The sequence below is a fragment of the Drosophila arizonae genome, chromosome 5 (genome assembly GCF_054131065.1).
Source record: "Drosophila arizonae isolate 15081-1271.41 chromosome 5, UAZ_ARI_1.0, whole genome shotgun sequence".
Classification (NCBI taxonomy): Eukaryota; Metazoa; Arthropoda; class Insecta; order Diptera; family Drosophilidae; genus Drosophila; species Drosophila arizonae.
The window spans coordinates 20376747-20395256 of record NC_142925.1 but is presented as its reverse complement, the minus strand read 5'-3'; the positions used below and the strand labels follow the sequence as shown (position 1 = coordinate 20395256).

At 38.3% G+C, this 18510-nt stretch overlaps 4 protein-coding genes across 8 annotated transcripts; 2 read left to right on the top strand and 2 right to left on the bottom strand.

Annotated features, from left to right (window-relative positions):
• The first annotated feature begins 59 nt into the window (after positions 1–59).
• Lhr (Lethal hybrid rescue) lies at positions 60–1654 on the top strand. Its single transcript, XM_089470972.1, has one exon. It carries the CDS (start codon positions 308–310, stop codon positions 1439–1441), a length of 1134 nt encoding a protein of 377 aa, XP_089327098.1. The 5' UTR covers positions 60–307; the 3' UTR covers positions 1442–1654.
• On the bottom strand, positions 1590–17481 carry EDTP (Egg-derived tyrosine phosphatase). The gene is made up of 6 exons (XM_089470960.1): positions 16806–17481; positions 4157–4947; positions 3233–3871; positions 2956–3138; positions 2477–2884; positions 1590–2297 (listed from the first exon to the last, which is right to left on the bottom strand). Exons 1-6 carry the CDS (start codon positions 16920–16922, stop codon positions 2162–2164), a joined length of 2274 nt encoding a protein of 757 aa, XP_089327086.1. The 5' UTR covers positions 16923–17481; the 3' UTR covers positions 1590–2161.
• Positions 7306–13883, top strand: LOC149268743 (glucose-induced degradation protein 8-B homolog). 5 transcript variants are annotated; one of them, XM_089470975.1, is made up of 5 exons: positions 7306–9061; positions 9582–10190; positions 10785–11287; positions 11346–11539; positions 12802–13883. In XM_089470975.1, the coding sequence occupies exon 5, from the start codon at positions 12848–12850 to the stop codon at positions 13460–13462; it is 615 nt and encodes a 204-aa protein (XP_089327101.1). In that variant the 5' UTR covers positions 7306–9061; positions 9582–10190; positions 10785–11287; positions 11346–11539; positions 12802–12847; the 3' UTR covers positions 13463–13883. The 5 variants fall into 5 exon arrangements, with proteins under 5 accessions (XP_089327101.1, XP_089327105.1, XP_089327104.1 ...); XM_089470979.1 differs by lacking the exon at positions 7306–9061 and adding an exon at positions 11646–11752 and having other exon boundaries at positions 9445–10190; XM_089470978.1 differs by lacking the exon at positions 7306–9061 and having other exon boundaries at positions 9455–10190; positions 11334–11539.
• On the bottom strand, positions 17308–18498 carry robls54B (roadblock similar 54B). Its single transcript, XM_018009232.2, has 2 exons — positions 18236–18498; positions 17308–18178 (listed from the first exon to the last, which is right to left on the bottom strand). The coding sequence occupies exons 1-2, from the start codon at positions 18257–18259 to the stop codon at positions 17876–17878; spliced, it is 327 nt and encodes a 108-aa protein (XP_017864721.1). The 5' UTR covers positions 18260–18498; the 3' UTR covers positions 17308–17875.
• Positions 18499–18510: the final 12 nt, after the last annotated feature.

The window sequence follows — 18510 nt, the reverse complement described above, 5'->3', positions numbered from 1 at the left end:
AAAAACTAATGCCCTATTTAGTTGTTCAAGTGTGTTTGTGTTTGATGTATACTAATGTAAATCTATCACATAATCTTTCTGTATTTGTAAATTATATTATGATTAAAAACCTATCAAAATCAATATAAAAGGATCAACCATTACTTGTTGATATCAAATAATGTAATGATTTGTGGCTACAATAAACACCGTAATGATTTATTAGAGATGGTATATGTCCGAACGACACGAACAGTATTGTTATCGATAGTTTTGCTTCCATTTGTTTTGCTCGCTTATATTAATTATAGAGAAAACATTGAACAGAATGGATAATGATGATTCCGAAGATACACCAGAAATGGAAATCAACACTGAAAATATAAACGCCAAATCTGAAATAATTTTAAATGACCTTCGGCTCTTGGAACTGATCTACATGCATCCATATCTAATTAGCAACGCACTGAACCCCCACAATGATAATGATTATGAAGAGTGGGGCTGGGAGCAAATAACAAATGCCTTCAACTGTAGCTATGAAGGTTTGAATCTCAACACTCCATTTCGCATTGAGGAGCTCCGATGGCGCTGGGACATCTTGCGGCCCATGTGTCATTCGTTCAAGGACAAGCACAGCCAATTGCCAACCCAACTTCGTAGTATTATGAAGGAAATCAACCAATTGATGAACGCTGCACCGCAACTGAACTTCAGGGAAGATATTCCAACCCAATCGTTTATTCTTGATCAGATACCGTTCATCGATCAGTTGCCGCTCTCTCTACAAAGACCGTTGGAAGTGGAGATTCTAAATGCCATATTTATCGAAGAGAGATCAGAGGGCATTTCCCTAGGCGCGAAAGAAACGAAACTGGCACAGAGCGAGTACGAACAGTTCTTTAAGGCGATACGCGTCAAGGAACTGCCCAAAAATGCTATTTCCCACAAGAGCTCCATTCGCAACAGCACGGGAACTAACCCAGACAGCTCCAAGGCTACGGCAAACATGGCTAATACACATGAGAGTGAACTGGTCTTCACTAAAGTACATTCCATGCCAAATCCAGAGAAGCCACGGCCTGAACCAGTGCCCATGCAGCCTGCACCAATAACCAAAAAGCCCGAATCCCAACACCAGCAACCTGAACCAATGAACCCGCAGCCAGAACCACAACACCCAAAGCCTCAAACAGAACATCCCAAGCCTAAACCAATTCAACTGTTCACACAACCGCTAATCATCAAAGAAGAACCACCAGATCTGTTTCAAGTAGAGCAGCAAGAATTAAAGAGAAAGCTACGAGACACATCCGCTCAGATGCGCTATGTTCCACTGGACAGCGTCAAGCTCTATGTAAAAAAAGTGCGAGTGAGGGTGAAACGCTTAAATCTGGCCGACTATGTGCAACAGTCGAACCGGCGACAGTTACGCAAATGCAGAGTTAAAATGTATAAGTAAAAGTTCTTCATAGACAAGGCAACAAGTCAGTTAGCCACATAAGACGCTCGCACAGTCAGATGAGATCCAGCTGCACAATAAGAATGCTTAAGTAGTATTGAAGCGTCGGTCTGTAGATATGTATATGTAGATAGAATATAACGCTTAATTTTATATATCAAATGCACAATAAGTTTATTTAAAAAATACATTACTATAAATTACAACTTAGAACTATTATTTTAACTGATTTCAATTTCTTTATAAACAAATATTTTTTCGAAACAAATGGGACATGCATGCAGCTGAGCTGGCTATCTACAGCGCCTGGAGAGGATTGTAAGATATATATATTTAGATGTATATATTTGTTGTCCATAGCATTTGGAGTGCAGGCGCTGAGCTGCGCTCAAGGAACTTGGCTACTTGTACATTGCATATTTCCTCTACTATTTTTTATGTGTGTGAGTTTTTTTTCGCAGTTTGTTTTCTATTTTATTATCAACAAGTCACAAAGAACGTAATTCAACATGTCTACAAAATACAGTCCATGGTAAAAAAGCGCAGCACTAACAAGGCTAACTAACAAACAACAAAGCCACAATCCCAGCAGTCAGTCCATCGGATCGATCGATCCATGTGGATGTGATCATGTGGCATACTTTCAACGGGTGCACATTTCAGTTCCAGTTGCAGTTACATTTCTAGTTCCAGATTTAGTCCAGTTATCAGCCAAACAAACTAAAATAGCTGATCCGCCAAATTGCCAATAAACGTGGCCAGATTCATTGAGGAGCCTTCCTTGAATTTCAGTCCAATCGTTTTGCCATAGGCTTGTATGAAAATCGCCCGTACAGCGTTTAGCCGTTGCTTGCGTCTGTAAGAATATATTAATTATTTATTTTAATAAATATAAGGATATACGATTAAGTCTCTACAGTTGGAAGGAATCCATAACCATTCTTATTGGTGGGTTGTTCAATCTAAACTGATTTGCTCACTTATCGCTAAAAGACTTTACTATCTCAATTTTATAATCGATCGAATGGAACTTACAAATTAATGCTCTGCTTCGAGGCTGCTGCGCTGGCACTGGCCGCATCCTTGGAGGAACCATTAACGAAACCGTGCGTGTTGTTGCTACTGTTGCTGTTGCTGTTGCTATTGTTGCTCATGTTGCTCATGTTGCTATTGCTGTTGCTACTGCCGCTGGCACTGGGATAGGCGCTGGGCGTGGCTGTGCTGCAATGATATCCGTTGCCGCCATTGCACATTGGAATGTTGTCCGTCTGCTGATGCTGTGGTTGATGCTGCTGCGAGACAAAGCGCATCATGTAACTACCATTCATCATGGAGTCAATGGACCCGGTGTCTGTGACCACCTGCCAGCTGCCGTTCGATGACGTCGACTCCTGACGCTGGCGCGCATTCGAGCCGGGCACAGAAATTGGGCTAGTGCGCGAGCTGTGTGAGCAAGAGAATAAATTATGTTAAATAGTGTTTGCAAGATAATAATCCGAATATTTATGTATTACCGCTTCGGATTCGGGGATCGACTGGTGAGCGGATTAACGTGCGTTGATGGTGCAGTCGCTGCTACAGCTGCTGCTGCGGCTGTTGTTGTTGTGGCGTAGAAGTTATCTGTTATGGACATATCACAGTTGGAACAGTTTGAGTAGCTATCGTTGCTGTCTTGATCGAAGGCCAAAATGTAATCTCTGCGAGAATCCAAAAGAAAACAAATTTATAAGTCAATAAGAAGTACAACTTAAATAATGTGAGAGCTGTTTGTCAGCGCTCTCTCTTACTTACTCCTTGAGTGGCTCATCGTCGCAGCAGTCGGATTTGATGACAATGACACTGCTGCCGCTGCTGCTGGACGTCTTCGTGCGCTTGCGGTGCTCCACAATGCTGAACTCCTCGTCGGTGATGAACTTGAGGAAGTGAAAGCAAAAAAACATGATGTCCTCGCCTCGCTTGAGGCGATCTGGCAGCTGGTGGCCAAATAAATACCAGTCGTAAGCGAGAGTAAAGTACGCCATTTGCAAAGCGTTCAGCGACTGATGGATGAGGCCGTCGGCCCAGAGCGATAGACGCACCAGGGAGACGAAGAGGGGCGTGCGATCCCAACCACTTATGCAGTGTATGAGCAGCCCTGAGTTATCCTCTTGTATATACTTAAGCGTGGCACGCAGATAGTTTTGCGTAATGGAGACCAGATCCCAGTCCCTGTACTCTGGCCAAATAATGTCAATGTCGGCGGCGGGTCCCGTATTGGGTATATTGATGTTGGCATCGTTAAATGACTGCTTCCAGTTGTAGTGTAAATTCTTGGCCATGTAATTGTTGTCCCGGAACTTTTTGAAAAACTCACAGCCCGGATACGGCAGCGATAGCAGGTTAAAGCCCTTATAGTGCTTATTCGGATCCGCCTTCTCCGACGAAGAGACGCTATAAAAGACAATTAATTAATTACTAATTCAAATTTGATAAATAATCGCAGGCGATTTATGCACTAGTTCGATAGCACGATTCATGACATTGAGTCGTTCGATAGCTCAAAAGAATGAATAGTTGAGAAACTCAATGGAGCATGAGCTGCAGAATATCGAATATCAACCGATTAAACATTATCGTTCACTAAATAAGTTCCGCAACAGTTTCTAAGAACTGATGAACAATTCTCCTGAGCTTTTTCTGAATGAAATTCTATTTTATTTGTATTTGTTGACTTACGCCATAAAGTATTTGATTTTGCGATTCTCTACCATGAGGTCTACTATGGTGGACACGTTCAATGTGTTCAGCAGTTGGATGTCGCTCTTGATGACTTCATCGTAGCTGAACTGTGACTGTGCCTGATCGTTGATGTGATTGATTAGTGACTCGTCCGTGGTGTCCGCCTCGTTCTCCTCGCCATTGGGCGCAGCATAGTTGCCGCTGAGGCAATCGTAGGCGTAATCCACAACCTTACGGCCGTACGTTTCCGGCATCACGGACAATGTGGCCGAACGGCAGATATATTTGCCCCGATACATTATAACGGGCACTGCGAAACGCTGCCTGCAGCGAGCATACTTCGCCATGGTCACCAGCTCACGTATGCGCTGTATATCATACTGATCCTCGTAGATTGTGTTCTGCTGTGACTGTTGGTGCGGCGCCTGCGGTATCGACTGCTGTTGAGGATGCGGTTGCGGTGTCTGCAGCGGATTGGCAAAGGTGACAAAAGCCTGAATACCAACACCAGCATTGGAGGCGTTGTAGCCGATGCTGCTGCCGTTGCTACAATTGCTGCCTGCGCTGCCGTTTAGTGGCGTCGCCGTTGCCGTCGTGCCCGATGATCCTCCACCGCCGCCAAGCCCGTTGTTCGGTATCAGCGTCTTGGCCATATGGCCATGCTCGTATTCCGGTATGAGTATGCGTCCAGGATAGCGCGGACTCAACAGCCCGTTCGAATTGTCCAGCTCAATGAGGCTATAGTCGAGCTTGAACAGAAATTCGCATTTTTTGGAGATGGCATACTCCTGTAAAGAAAGAAGATATAGATATAGATATAGATATATTATTATATACAATTATCTTAAGATTATAGTTTTTCAACAATTTACTCAACACACATTATTGTATTCTGAACCCAATATCAAGTTTTATAATAATATCGCTAGACCATTGACGCTTTTTTCAGCACAGATTATATTTAATATGAACGAAAATATATATATATATATAATAAGAATTTCATTGAGCAGCTGGCAGATGGCACGCGTTTTATATTTAACATGCGATAATCATCATGACGAGAGTATGAAACTCGCAGTTAAACGCTTTGGGATCCCACTGGGGGTTATCGTCCATATTAAATAAAGTCGACTAACCGTGAAATTCTCAATTCCTGTTTTGCTTCTTTTTTAATTTCAACAAACAAGAAATTACTAAACATAAAATGTTGTACAAATAAAAAGCAAAGAGATAATGGATTTTTTTTTAAGGTCAATTGACTCTGCTCATAAATATCGGAGGCAGCAGAAACCCCTTCCCCGCTAAGATCCCAAAATGCCTTGAGCGGAGAGGTAGATTGTAATGCATTTAGATATTAACATCTGGTTTGGAATATTTTCCATTTCAATTGATTAGATGGATACAATTTGTGTTTGAATTGTAAATGTCTCCGACGCATTCAAATATTTCTCCATAGCAACAATGTAAAAGTTACTTAATTCGCATTAATCCATTCAACAAATTGCTAAAAATAAATGCTTCACGCCCATTAATACTAATCTATGGAATATCTGAAGTTAATTTCGCTACTAAAAATAAATGGTAGGCATGCCCAAAGGGTTTGTACATTTGCCATAATTTGTCCATCGGTAGGAGAATAGTTAATAAAAGGCAGATAATAAACGCGAAGCCTCTAAGCCCTGACAGAAATTGATGCGAAGCTGTTCAAACCGGTTTAAACCACAACAAAACAAAACCAAGAGAAACGTGAATAAAAGCAAGACCTAAGCAAAACTGCGCAAAAAAACTGCGAATGCGGCACAACTAGCGAACCCACATACCAAAACAAACGTGGCAAAAATACAGACACCCACTTACCACACTGTTCAAATACGTGTGTATATTACACACACACACACATGCCAAAACTATGCAGAGCAAAACAAACGAGCAAAACAACTAAACCACAATTGACAGAAGCCGCTGAGAAAGTGTCAATGTGTGAGTGCGAGGTGAGAGTTTATAGTAGGCGGGAGAGTAAATTCCGGTTGGAGTGAGAAAGTTTACGATGAGAAACTGTTAAGTGTAGGCAGCGGTTTAGAGAACAACAAAAGAAACGGTTCAGTTGACAGCACTAATGTATACACAGAGAAGCTGTATAAGTGTAAATAAGTAATTAACAATAATTGTACAGTATGCAAATATACATTAAGTAAATTTATCACATATGTATGTAAGATGCTAAGTTTTACATTTACATTTCTGTAATAATCATGTATTATAGATTTATGTGATTAGCAAAGCTCAATTGTAAGGCTACTGCCAACATTGGGTCACAATATTTTATTATTGTTTACATCAGCGCAAAGAATATTTCTTTCTCGCACGCACACACAAGGCTCAGGCAGATAAGACGCTGTAATCACTGTTTCTCGATGCATGTAAAAGTTTGCACAAGTGTTTGGCCTGTGCGAGAGAGCCAGAGAGTCAAGAGTTAGTCGGGGAGCGTTTATTTGACTGTATGCGTGTAGTTGAGAAACCAAAAATCTTGGCATTTTTATCGGCAACTTGTTCGCTGTCCGGCTGTCTCGCAGTCTCGCTGTCTCGCAGTGTGGCTTCAAGTGTGAGTGAAACAGTAGTTGTGGTCGCTGTTGCTGCTGATGTTTGTATTACAAGCGAACACACACACGCACACACAATACAGGTACAACCACAACCAGAGTCACAGCGGCACAGCGAAGAGATTGACTTGTGTGTGTGTGTGCGTATATTGAACTGCTTGCTGGTTGGCCGCTGTTATTGTTGTTGCACTTTTATACAGCTCGCTGTTGTTGGCATTGTTGTGTAGTGCACATGTATATTTAGTTTGTAAACGAAACGTGGAAGCGACGATTGGAGGAAGCGAGGAAGCGAGGCACAGCATGCAGTTTGTTGTGCTGTTGGCGCTGCGCGCCTGTTAATAAGGCGCTGTAAAACTTAAAAACAACAAACAGAGGCGCGCGAGAGCGAAATAGTTTTGAGGACTTTGTTGTTGCCGTTGACGTCGTCGTCGCAACGCGCCGGTTAGCGATTACAGAAACCGACAGACGCCAATGCAATATAGTTTCGCTGCTATCGTAACAACAGTCGCTGTTGCTGTTGCTGCTGCCGCTGCCGCTGCCTCTGCTACTGCTGCTGCTGCTGTCAACGTCACAACTATAGCAGCGATCAGCATCAGCTGCTGCCCTGACCCAAAAAAACAAATTTTAGACGAAGGCTGTCGCTGCTATTGCTTTTGCTGTTGCTGCTGCTGCAACTAAGCAGCTTACATGGGGTCGGTCTCTTGTTGAATCTCGCCCTTCCTCGCGCCATCTCTTTCCCATGGTAGACACTTGGCTCAAGCAATGCAGTTTGCTTACAAACCCGGATTTTGAAGACTTTGCCAGTGCTGGGCAAGCAGAAACCGTCGCTGCAGCCGCGACACAGTTCCACAGTTAGTTTTTTCTTCTCAACTGCGCTTTCTGCAATCGAACGGCCAATCAAGAAGAGAAAACCAACACCACCAGCGACAGCAACACCGACGCCAAGACAGTCCAAGACCAGGCCAGCAGCAGCAGCAACAGCGGCAGCAGCAGCAGCAGCTGCAAAAACAACACCAACAACAACAAAGACGACAAGACAAGAAAAAAGAGAAGAGAAATATATAAACAAGACACACAGCATGTAAATAAACGTCTCGTTGGCTTTGCTGGCTTTTTGGCAAAGCTTATCATGCATATCATCACGCACACATACACACACGCATGCATGTACATGTGGGCATGTATGCTGTATGTATTTTGAGTTCATGCATATTCATCAGTTGCTGAACACGGAAAATTGCTTTTCTTGAATGAATTATTCAGCGACAGAGCGTCACTGGAAACAAGTTCACAATAGGCCGGGCCACTGACCACACCTGGTACATGCATTCTGTAAAGTTCCGTTTGTTTTTTGTTGCTGTTTCCATGTTTATACATAAATTGTTTTTGTTATTTTCTTTAAGTTTTATAGCGTTCAAAGACCTCATCAAGTTTTCGATAAGCACACAGTTATCGAAATGCAAGTTATCGTGGCATTATTTATTACCATATGAAATATGTAAATGTGCATTATTTATTCGTAAAGCTTTCGGTAGATTGACAAGGTCATTTAATATACATATGCAGATATGCACATACATATGGAATTTATGGGCATTAATAGCATTTGCATATCTCGATTGTAAACAACTTTTAAAAAAGCTTTACCCAAAACGATTTACAATAACAACAATAATAATACTTGTTTAGACGGAAGCATATTTTACTTGGCAATAGTTGTTAGAAAGCGTGAGAGTGAGTGAGAGAGAGAAAGTGAGTGCGTGAGTGGGTAAAAGACTAAATGAGAGAGTGGGAGAAAAAGAGACATTGCAATCAGGAAGAGCATCTCCAGTATTTTAATATTAAATATACATATTATAAACTTAATATGTTTTCTATTTATATAAACATCGGATCTATTTTTCTCAATGATATTTTTGTCTGATTTCCATAACCTCTTTTTCGCTTAACTTAACGACAATATGCATGTAGTTAGTTGCATGTGCCTCTGTGATTGCTTCTCAGGCTAACTGATATCGTATATGTAATATTGAAGTCGACCAATAAGAGTATAGCAAATAAAAATAGGAACTGAAGAAGCTGAGTGGCAGCCGGTAGAGTTCTGACAACTGCAGCAAGTACTCTCGCTTCTAAGAGTTACTCTCTATCAAAATACACTTAAAGCTTGGTGCCTAGCTGAGTTAGATTTCGAGTGGGAGTGGGAGAGTCGCTGCCTATTTAAAGGGCAAGCCTACTACGGCGCTTCTTCAGTTGCATTCCTGATGCCCTGGTCGTCGGTTGCTCCTCTTCTTCAATCTGTGTGTGTATAGTATATATTGGACAATACTACTATAATAATATAAGTAAATTAATTATAATAATTATCATAATATTATATTAGCAATTGTAATAAAATTAATGATTGCATTATTAAATATATATAATATATAATAATAATAATAATAATAATAATAATAATAATAATAATAATAATAATAACAATGATAAAGGATAATTGATAGTCAGTTATGATTATTATTGAATACAATTATTGAAAGCATCGAAATTTAAGAGCTTTGTCTATAACTAGGACATTTTAGAAATGGATTAAAGAATATAGAATAGAAGATAATCATCACAAAGCCAATTAAATATTCTTATTTTTACAAATAAAATTGTATATTATTATAATGCTAAAGTATATTTTTCATAAATCCTTTACATTTAATAAAAAACTAAAAATACGCAGCTAGAGCCGTTGCACTCGCGGCAACAATTAAATATTGTCAGAGATGCGTTCGCCATTTCAATTATTATCGATTTTATCTGCTCGTCAGCAGGCATTCATAAAGAGCAGGCAGCACCAGCATCAGTATCAGCATCTCCTAATCCGGATGTGTACGTGCAGCTGGAGCCTGGATGAACAAATCATGCGCCCCTATTTTCTGGCTTTCAACTCTGCCCGGGACCGGGTCAGATATCATAATGGCAACTAGTCGTCCGTCTGATAGTTGTCGTTCGCTCTTGGAATGTGGCAGCAACGCATTGGAAACTTTTGGCTAATCGAATCAAAATAAGCTGCGACTGCAACAGCAGCAGCAGCAGTGACTCCCGTTATTCACTCTCCCGGACATGCGCTCGACTTGCCGGATTGCCATTTGCGACCGTTTCGCTTAATTCTGCACACCTGTGCCAAGTGTCTGTGGCGCGTCCCACGCTAAAATACACGGAAACAGCTGCCAGAAAGGGCAACAGGCCAAGCGAACCCAAGGCCAACTGATGTGCAGCGCTTCCACGGTTTAAGTTCAACGTGCAACAGGCAACCAGAAACAGATAGGAGGAAACAAAGGACTAAAGTGACATGCGCACAGTGGAATGAGTTATATAAACTAATTGGTAAAATACAAATTGCCCTAACGAAAACTGTGAAATGATCTATTTAATAAAAGGTAATAATATATTATTTAAAAATTTATTTTATGAAATTTGTATGAAATTTATTAAAACATTATATAAAAAAGTATAAGAAATACATTTCTAAAAAATTTTAGATTGCTCAAAATATATAATTATTATAAGTATCACAAGTCCTTGCTAACTAATCGACAAGTTCCAAATTTGTACTATCATTTTAGAGGTACTTCTAAAATTAGTTTTCACTCAAGCGTTGCACAAAATAAATGAGTCATATAAATATAATCAAAAATTTACATTGGAATAATAATTCAAATATAATTAACCTTAACAACGACAATAACAATTTTTGATGATCTTGTTCCGCATTTTGTGCATTATAATATTTTAAATTAGTCCAAACATCAATCAAGTTCAAATGTCAGTTCACGATTTATATCTAATCATTAAATTAAAATTTCTTTTTGATCTGCAGTTTAAGGTTTATCGTTCTTTTGCGCTTTTCAAATTATTGATGTAGATTACTATATTGGCATTTAGCAATTTTATTTATGATTTATATTAATAATTATTTTTGTCTTGCTCCACTGTGCGCTGACGCTTGGCCATTTCGCTGGAATGCGCTGCAGCTGAGCGGCTTCTTTGATTTATGTGCGCCTGTCTACCGTATTCCAAAGCGCCCACACAACGACAACATTACAGTGGGCAGAAGAGTTGCACGAACAAGAACGAGAACGAGAAGCTTGATGCTTGGCCGCTGCACCCACACAGGCGCTGCCAAACGGCATAGGCGCACAGAAGAGAGCAGAGAGCTACAGTTGGACAGATGATGGCGTGGGCGTCCTGCGCACTGGCGACCAAATGCACAATTCTTTCGCTTAGCGAATCAACACTGTACTGCCGGCCGCATTCAACCCCCAATAAGTGCAACTGCTGCTGCTGCTGCTGCTGCTGCTGCTGCTGCTGTCGCTGCCGTCGCGTGGGCGTTTTTGCAGCCTGGAAGCGATTTGGATGTGAGCTGCCAGGCGAGATACACAAAGCACACGGAAGGAAAACGAGAAAAACGCAGCTGCAGCTGCTGCAGCAGTCGCAGTCGCAATCACAAACGCAAAACCCCAACAAATTTGATTAAGTACACAATTTAAACAAAAAATAAGTTAAAATTAACATCTACATAGAAATTTTTCTAGTGCTGGTCTGCATGGATCTGCTGCACGAGGATCATCTTTATGTGGCCATCCTCAGCCTTCTGGCTCTGGAATTCTATTGCCTGCTGCGCTTCTTCGTCGTTGTCTACAACATTTTCGATTGCATTTTGGCCAACATTAGCATTTGGTTGAACAGCAACTAAACAGAACAACAATAGCGACAACAACAACAACAGGTGGGTTCTATTGAAAGTGAATTATATATATGTACTATATATATATATACACATACGACTGTACATTGTTGCATATTTATTTGTTTGAACTATTTTTATCCGCCAGCCCCGTACACAATCTCATTTTGGCGCCCACTCGATAACGCGCTGCACATACACACCCATACAAACTTATACACTCACACACACACAATGTCAATGTCATTGGGCAAGGTTTGTTATAAATAAAATTTAAAAAAAAAAATTAAATAAAAAATTAAAAACAAATGCAAACAAAGCTAAAAAACGAGCACTAAAAATTGTTGTTAATTTTAATGATAATTCATAAGCAAAGTAATACGAAGCACTTAACTAGTACAGTGTTGTTTCGATAAGGCTCATCTGTCATGCATAAATATTAAAACATTTTTTATTTATATCATTCATTGAATAATTTATCGAGCAAGTACTGTACTTATATACGGATTTTTTTTTTTTTTTTTTTTCATTTTGACTTTTTATACGCTGAATCCGTTGAAAAATATGAAACCGGGTAGATTGATCTTTTTTTTATGCAACAGGTTGAAAAACACATGACTGATCATATATTTCTATTTTTTTATCAGAATCAATAGTTGAATCTTGTTTAGAAACTACTAATATTACACTTACACTAAACTTCTTTAATGAAATCATAAACTGTAAAAGAATAAAAGAAATAAGTTTGCTTCAAGTAACTTGACAGTTTTATCGCTACCGATAAATCGATTAAAATCTATATCAAACTATTTTTATTTAAACTTTACTTGGTATATAGTTTCTCCTAATTTTTATTCGTTTACAGAGTATCCCTGTATCGCTTCCTCTCATGTATTTTATTCTTTTATGTTTGCTTTGAGCTTGTTATTTGCAATCATTTTTATGTGCATTTGAAGTTCAACATTTAATCAGCTCAATCACCTTGGCAACAGATTAAAACTGATTGCAAATTGCTGCCTTTATTCTAATGCTCGGTAATCACTAGCGCCATATGTCCTCGGAACATCAAATACATTTATATAACCTACAATTTGCAAAAGAAATTTAATCTAGGGTAACAAAGGGAATCTATATATTGTAGAGATCAAAGACATGCTCTGCGTAATTCAACAAAAGTTCATTTATTCTCTGAATCTAACCATAAATATTGAATCGAGACTTACCTATATAACTTCTATATCTTGATATTATACTATCATTATATAAATATTAATATCTCCCTTTCTTTTGCGCAATCTTTATAGAACCTTAACATCAAACTAACGCGGTATATATGTAAATATATTGAAGATGGCTGGAAGTAGTCCACGAACTGGTTGGCCACATCGCATGAAGAGCTTTCAGTCCAAGCAGGCGGACATCAATTGGCTGATCATGAAATATCTAGTGGCTGAAGGCTATTTGGATGTGGCCCAGGGATTCGAGGCTGTGGCGCGCCTCGAATCTGAAACGACACAGATGGACTCAGTGGAATATCAGAAACGCATTAAGGACGCTGTGCGCACCGCCCAAGTTCAATATGCCATTGATATGGCCAAAAGGCTGTATCCGAAACTATTTGAGAGCGATAACTACATGTACTTTCACATGCAGCAGCTGCATCTTATTGAGCTCATCCGTGAGAGTAACAACTACAACAGAAATGCTTCAATTAAAACGGAACTAGAATTAGAAGTAGAACGGACTGCAAAAGGTTCCGTCGAGGAGAAACGAGAACTGGACTCAGCTCTGCGCAGAGGCGGTCAGACTGCCTGTATGGAGCCCAAAATGATGTTCCTGGTGAAACTAATACTCTGGGCACAGCAGAAGCTCGATAGGGATGGCACTGCCGTTAAATGTGAGGGATTCGATCTCGAGATGAACGACTTTGAGTTCGAGCTGAAGAGGGCTATGCAAAACAATTAGATCAGTCGATCCAACGATCAGGCGAACATCTGATGTCTACTGCGAACTAAACAAATATATATAAAATATATATATTTATATATATATTAATGAATGTATACAATACATTTTTTTTTTTTTTTTTTTTTTTTTTTTAGATGTGCTTAAATATAATGTTCAAATATCTTGATGTGTAACAATTTCAATTGGTTTTTCTTGTTTTGTCTACTCATCGAGGTAAATTTAACTAAAGACAGAAATTGCTGCTCGATCCCAAAATAAGAAAGAGTATATTGGCTTTGAGCTCCGTTTATCTGCCATAAAAAATAAAAATATATTCCTCTCTTTTGTACGTACTCTCCATGAACTGAGTCTATCTAATCTTATTCTTCTTACTATTTGCTTGAAAGTAATTAAAAATATATATGTATGTATATACGCATATAGTATAAGTTTATTCGTTAGTAGTAGCTAAGAACTACCCTAAAGTTTGCGATGAGTTGCTATTGAAACCTTTTTAATTTTATAATTTTAGTCTATAATTTGTATATTAATTATTATGTAAATCTAATGCAATTCAATTGATGTGCTCTTCTGTGAGTATTCCCTGCCGATCTTATAATAATTCTCCCAATAACACTTCTCTCCATATTTGTATATATGTATTTAGATATATGTCTATTTGTGATTTAATTCTACCGTTTTCGTAAATTCCTACATTTATTTATTATTTGTCTGTTATGTAATTCCCAGAAATGAAACTCTGATCCCTGATCAATCAGAACTGACTTGATCTGGCGCCTATTTGAAGCTAAATCTAACACGCAAATTGTTTGCTCACGTGCTAGTACTAAAGCTATAAATAATTTCTGCGAAAATAAAACATTAAGTAAAATAAACAAAAACAAACAAAATAAAAGCAGTTAAGTAAACAACTTTAAAGAAAGAAAACAGCAAAAAAATAAATAAAAATAATACGCAGAGCTTCGTATTAAAATGCAGCTCGCGACGTACGAGCTGCACCTGTTTTTATACTCAATCACGGACGTGAAATGAGTATATTGGTTTTGTGCAATCAATGTACGCTTTGCTGTCCGTTCTTCTGCCCGTATGAATGTAAGCCATTTGACCGCTATTGAAGCTAGTGACTGGAAATTCGGAACATACCTTCGAAAAAATGAACCTGACAGCGTTTGGACCATAAATAAGCATTCTGCAGTCGGCAATGCCCAACTGCAATATTCTTATTTTTCCTATTTGATAAGAAACTTGGGTTATATATATATAAAATAGAGTATTGATACGGGTCTAATCGATTTATAATGATTACTGTTGTTTGATTGAACAGTGTATAAACAAAGAAAAGCGAGAAATTAATCGATTAAATCCAGACTGATAATTAATTCCTCAAATTTGTTTTGTTGAAATTAAAATGTAACAAAACAACGAAAAAAGGTACATCTTGTATGCCTTAGTCGTATATACACATATAAAATATATTCATATACAATATATATAATCTTGAAGTAATGTACAATATTCTTAATGAAGATCTCAAAAAAGGTATGTGCCGTCTGTATAACCGTAAAGCATTTCGGAGCTATTGAAGCTAGACGCTTGTATTTAAATTAAGAGCAGCAGAGGCAAATTGTGGAAAAAAACTTAAACATTGTATGAATAGAAATATTATGTTACTTCAGATAGAACTGCATAGAAACAAAACACATATAGAAACCCCAAGATCGCTTTGTTTAAATAGTTAGAAATTCAGTTTGTGGAAAGCTCTGAAACACGTACAGATTGCACGTGCCCAATTGATATGCTATAAAATAATTCAATTCCTGATTGTGAATATACACACTTACATATGTACATATATATGACATTACAAGGGTATGCTGCTTTTTTTTTTTTTTTTAGTTTTATGATGTAAACAAAAATTAAAAAATCATTTTTCATTTTCCACTTTTAAATTTTGTATTCTTTTTTTATATTTACATTTATTTTTATTTTTACATTAGCGTTGACAATGTTGCCCGCTGATAAGAAAATACTTATATTTCTGAGCTGATAAGCACATAAAATGTTTGATAAACGCACAAGAAAAAGAGATAGATAATGTGCATAACATTTTAAAGTTTAAAATGCAACTGCAATTATACACGCAAAACAGGCAAGACAAACATTTGGATATTTTTTTGCTCATTCACTTCGATTGATTGCAAACCATTTGTTCTTATCATTATTGCATTGCAGCTGAGTAAATGCATCGACAGTAGGTGAAAGAAAAGTGGAAGTTGAACGAGAAGGAGAAGGGTAACAGCGTACTAGTTGACTTGCTGTTGTTACGTGCCAAGTTTTGTAATACACACGTGTGTGTATGGCCGCGTGGAAGGCATTTGTTGTTTTGCTGTTGCCAACTGTTTGCGGTTTTCATTTGCATATATAAATAAATGCACTGTCTGCCCGACTCTCTCTCTCTCTCTCTCTCTCTCTCTCTCTCTCTCTCTCTCTCCTTCACCCACACACAAGCACAAGCTCTTTTGAATTTGCATTTATACATGTTGTTATTGTTGCCGGCTAGCGTTTAGCGGTCAATTAACATGGAAGTTAACAGGAAGCTAACAGAGAACATCAAAGATGCAACAGAGTTGACGAAAAGTTTTGTTTTACGTCCCCATTAATATAGCAAAAGCGTTTCAGTTATTTCTTCGATAAATCTGTATTTATTGCACATTATATATATTTCTTTCAACAAAACTTCTTGCCGCATAAAATGTAATATTATGCAGCCCACATAAATAAAAGTTTGGAAAAATGGGGCCAACAAACAGATTAGTCAAGTGCGTGTCAACTGTTTGTTGTAAAAGTCGTAAATGTTGTAATTGACTAGCGACAAACACAACCGTAACTCGAAACGCGGGCAAAGCATGCCAAGCTGAAGAAGAAAACGAAGAAGAAGCAGACAAGTAGACAAGCATACACTTTACAAGTTACATATTTTCTTTTTTGGCTACTGATATACAACAACGTACAAATCTTAAGATGCGCCTATCGATTTCTATTAAAAAGAGTAATGGGATTTAGAGGGAGATAGCAAATGAAAAATAATTTAGAGCAGTGGTTACGGTTCAGACCGTTGGGCGCGGCTACATTAAAATAAAGGACCGACGGGGTGGGTTTCAGGCAAATGTTGTTGTTAAGCCGAAATTCAGCAACGTCACTGCATCCCCGTCCCCTTTTATGCGTTCCTTTTGACAAAGTTCAGCACTGTTAGCGGAAATGTTACTACACGTGCACGTGCGCCGCCTACAGGCTTTTTGATGTTACAAGCTGTCGGCTGGCTTACAGGCTTTCGACTTACCGTTGTGCCTTCCTCAAAGGCTACCGCCTCGAATGATTTTTTTTCGAAAGTTTCTAATAGATCGTGTAAATCCAGCTGTGTCACGTTGACCATTTCGTTTAGCGTTATGCTGCTCATTTTTGCGGCGCTGCATTTACCGTACGTTTTGTGTGGGTGTCGCGTTCGTATGTAAATTCTATTTCTGATTCGCACACTTGCACAATCTTATATTGCAGAAACACAGGCACACAGTCACACACGAATGCGAATACGAGTATCGTTGAATATTTGTTTAAACAATATACTTTATCGACTTCTGCTCTGCGTATATCGTATCTACGTTTTAGACAGAATTTTATAGTTGTTCTTTCTTTTTCCTTTTCTTGTTATTGTGTTGTTTTTTCTGTTGCTGTTGTTGTTGTTGGGCTTTTATGTCTGCATTTGCTTTGCGTTCCGTTTTCAAGTTTGTTTTGTCAACGCCTTTTTAGGCTGAAACGCGACGTCATCAATTTTTGCCGCGACGTCAGCAACCACTTCAGCATCACCGCGCGTTAAAAACAAACCAATTTGCACACCTTTCAGCAAAGTCGTACAAATTTGATTAATTAATTACGCGCTAGTATCTTTGCTCTTACTTTAATTACGACGTAAATAGCACACCGACCGAACACAACAAAACTCTGCGTACGTATGTGTTGGGTTTGACTCCCGTTCATTTCGTCTGTTAACTTAACATTTTATCAACATAACACTAACAGCGCAACTAACAGTGTTTCAAATGTCTTTACGACTCTTTACAAATTTTTATCAATATATTACACTAGAAATTAAAAAGAAAGATATACAGCATTTATTGTTTTACAATAATAATATATAACCAAGTTTGTTTACCAACAGTGCCATAACAGAGATAATCTAGTTCTAGAACAGAGCCAGATGTCAAAATACTAGAACAGGCATGACGTCGATAACATGCGAGCGATAGCACCTGTTAACGCAGTTCATACTACTGTTAGCGCAAAAGTGACGCAAGGCGGAACCCGGTAAAAACTTCAATTTGAATATTTATTATGAGAAAATTGCTACCAATTTTATTTATCTGCATTTTGAACCACAATCATTGTAATTTTAGAGTCTGGCACTAATAGAACTTCATCGAGTTTAGTGCGTACCCGCAGCATCAAGAATTCATCAGTGGGATCAATGTGTTCCATTCCTCGCTCTATTCTGCCTTGAAGTTCTTGAAATAGTCCAACAAATTTTACAGATGACTTAAATTCCATTGTGCTTTTTACTGGATGACCCAGTTCGTTAACAATAACAATATCGCGAATGTTTTTCTTCTTTTCAATTTGTCGAAAAGCTTCTTCAACATAATGAAGCGTTCGTCGAGGCTATAAATAAATAATTATTTTGTTATAAATATGGATTATATTTTTTTTAAGTTTTACCTTCTCAGGAGCACCTTTAATCATAGTTAATCAATTAATTCGGTCACTATATACCATTTATTTTTACATTATTTGGTTGCCATGGATCTGTTAATGACTGTTATGTAGGTCTGCAGGTCAAATGCCGGTGCTTAGTGTGACCCACTTGCAGCTATCTTAAGTAAATGGTAACAATTCTTACAAGTATTTAACAGAAATTATTTTAAACTTTAACTATAAAAAAAAAAAAATATATATATATATATCTAAAGAAAAATTCTGCAGTTCGCCACATA

Excerpts from the sequence above, each read along its gene's own strand:
- EDTP (XM_089470960.1), bottom strand. The coding sequence starts at position 16,922 with ATGAGCAGCATAACGCTAAACGAAATGGTCAACGTGACACAGCTGGAT. Across the intron at positions 4,948-16,805 it reads CCTTTGAGGAAGGCACAACG|GAGTATGCCATCTCCAAAAA; the intron begins GTAAGTCGAAAG and ends CTTTCTTTACAG. Across the intron at positions 2,885-2,955 it reads CGATCCCCGAATCCGAAGCG|CTCGCGCACTAGCCCAATTT; the intron begins GTAATACATAAA and ends TTGCTCACACAG.
- robls54B (XM_018009232.2), bottom strand. The coding sequence starts at position 18,259 with ATGATTAAAGGTGCTCCTGAGAAG. Across the intron at positions 18,179-18,235 it reads TTAAAGGTGCTCCTGAGAAG|CCTCGACGAACGCTTCATTA; the intron begins GTAAAACTTAAA and ends ATTTATTTATAG.
- Lhr (XM_089470972.1), top strand. The coding sequence starts at position 308 with ATGGATAATGATGATTCCGAAGATACACCAGAAATGGAAATCAACACT.
- LOC149268743 (XM_089470975.1), top strand. The coding sequence starts at position 12,848 with ATGGCTGGAAGTAGTCCACGAACTGGTTGGCCACATCGCATGAAGAGC.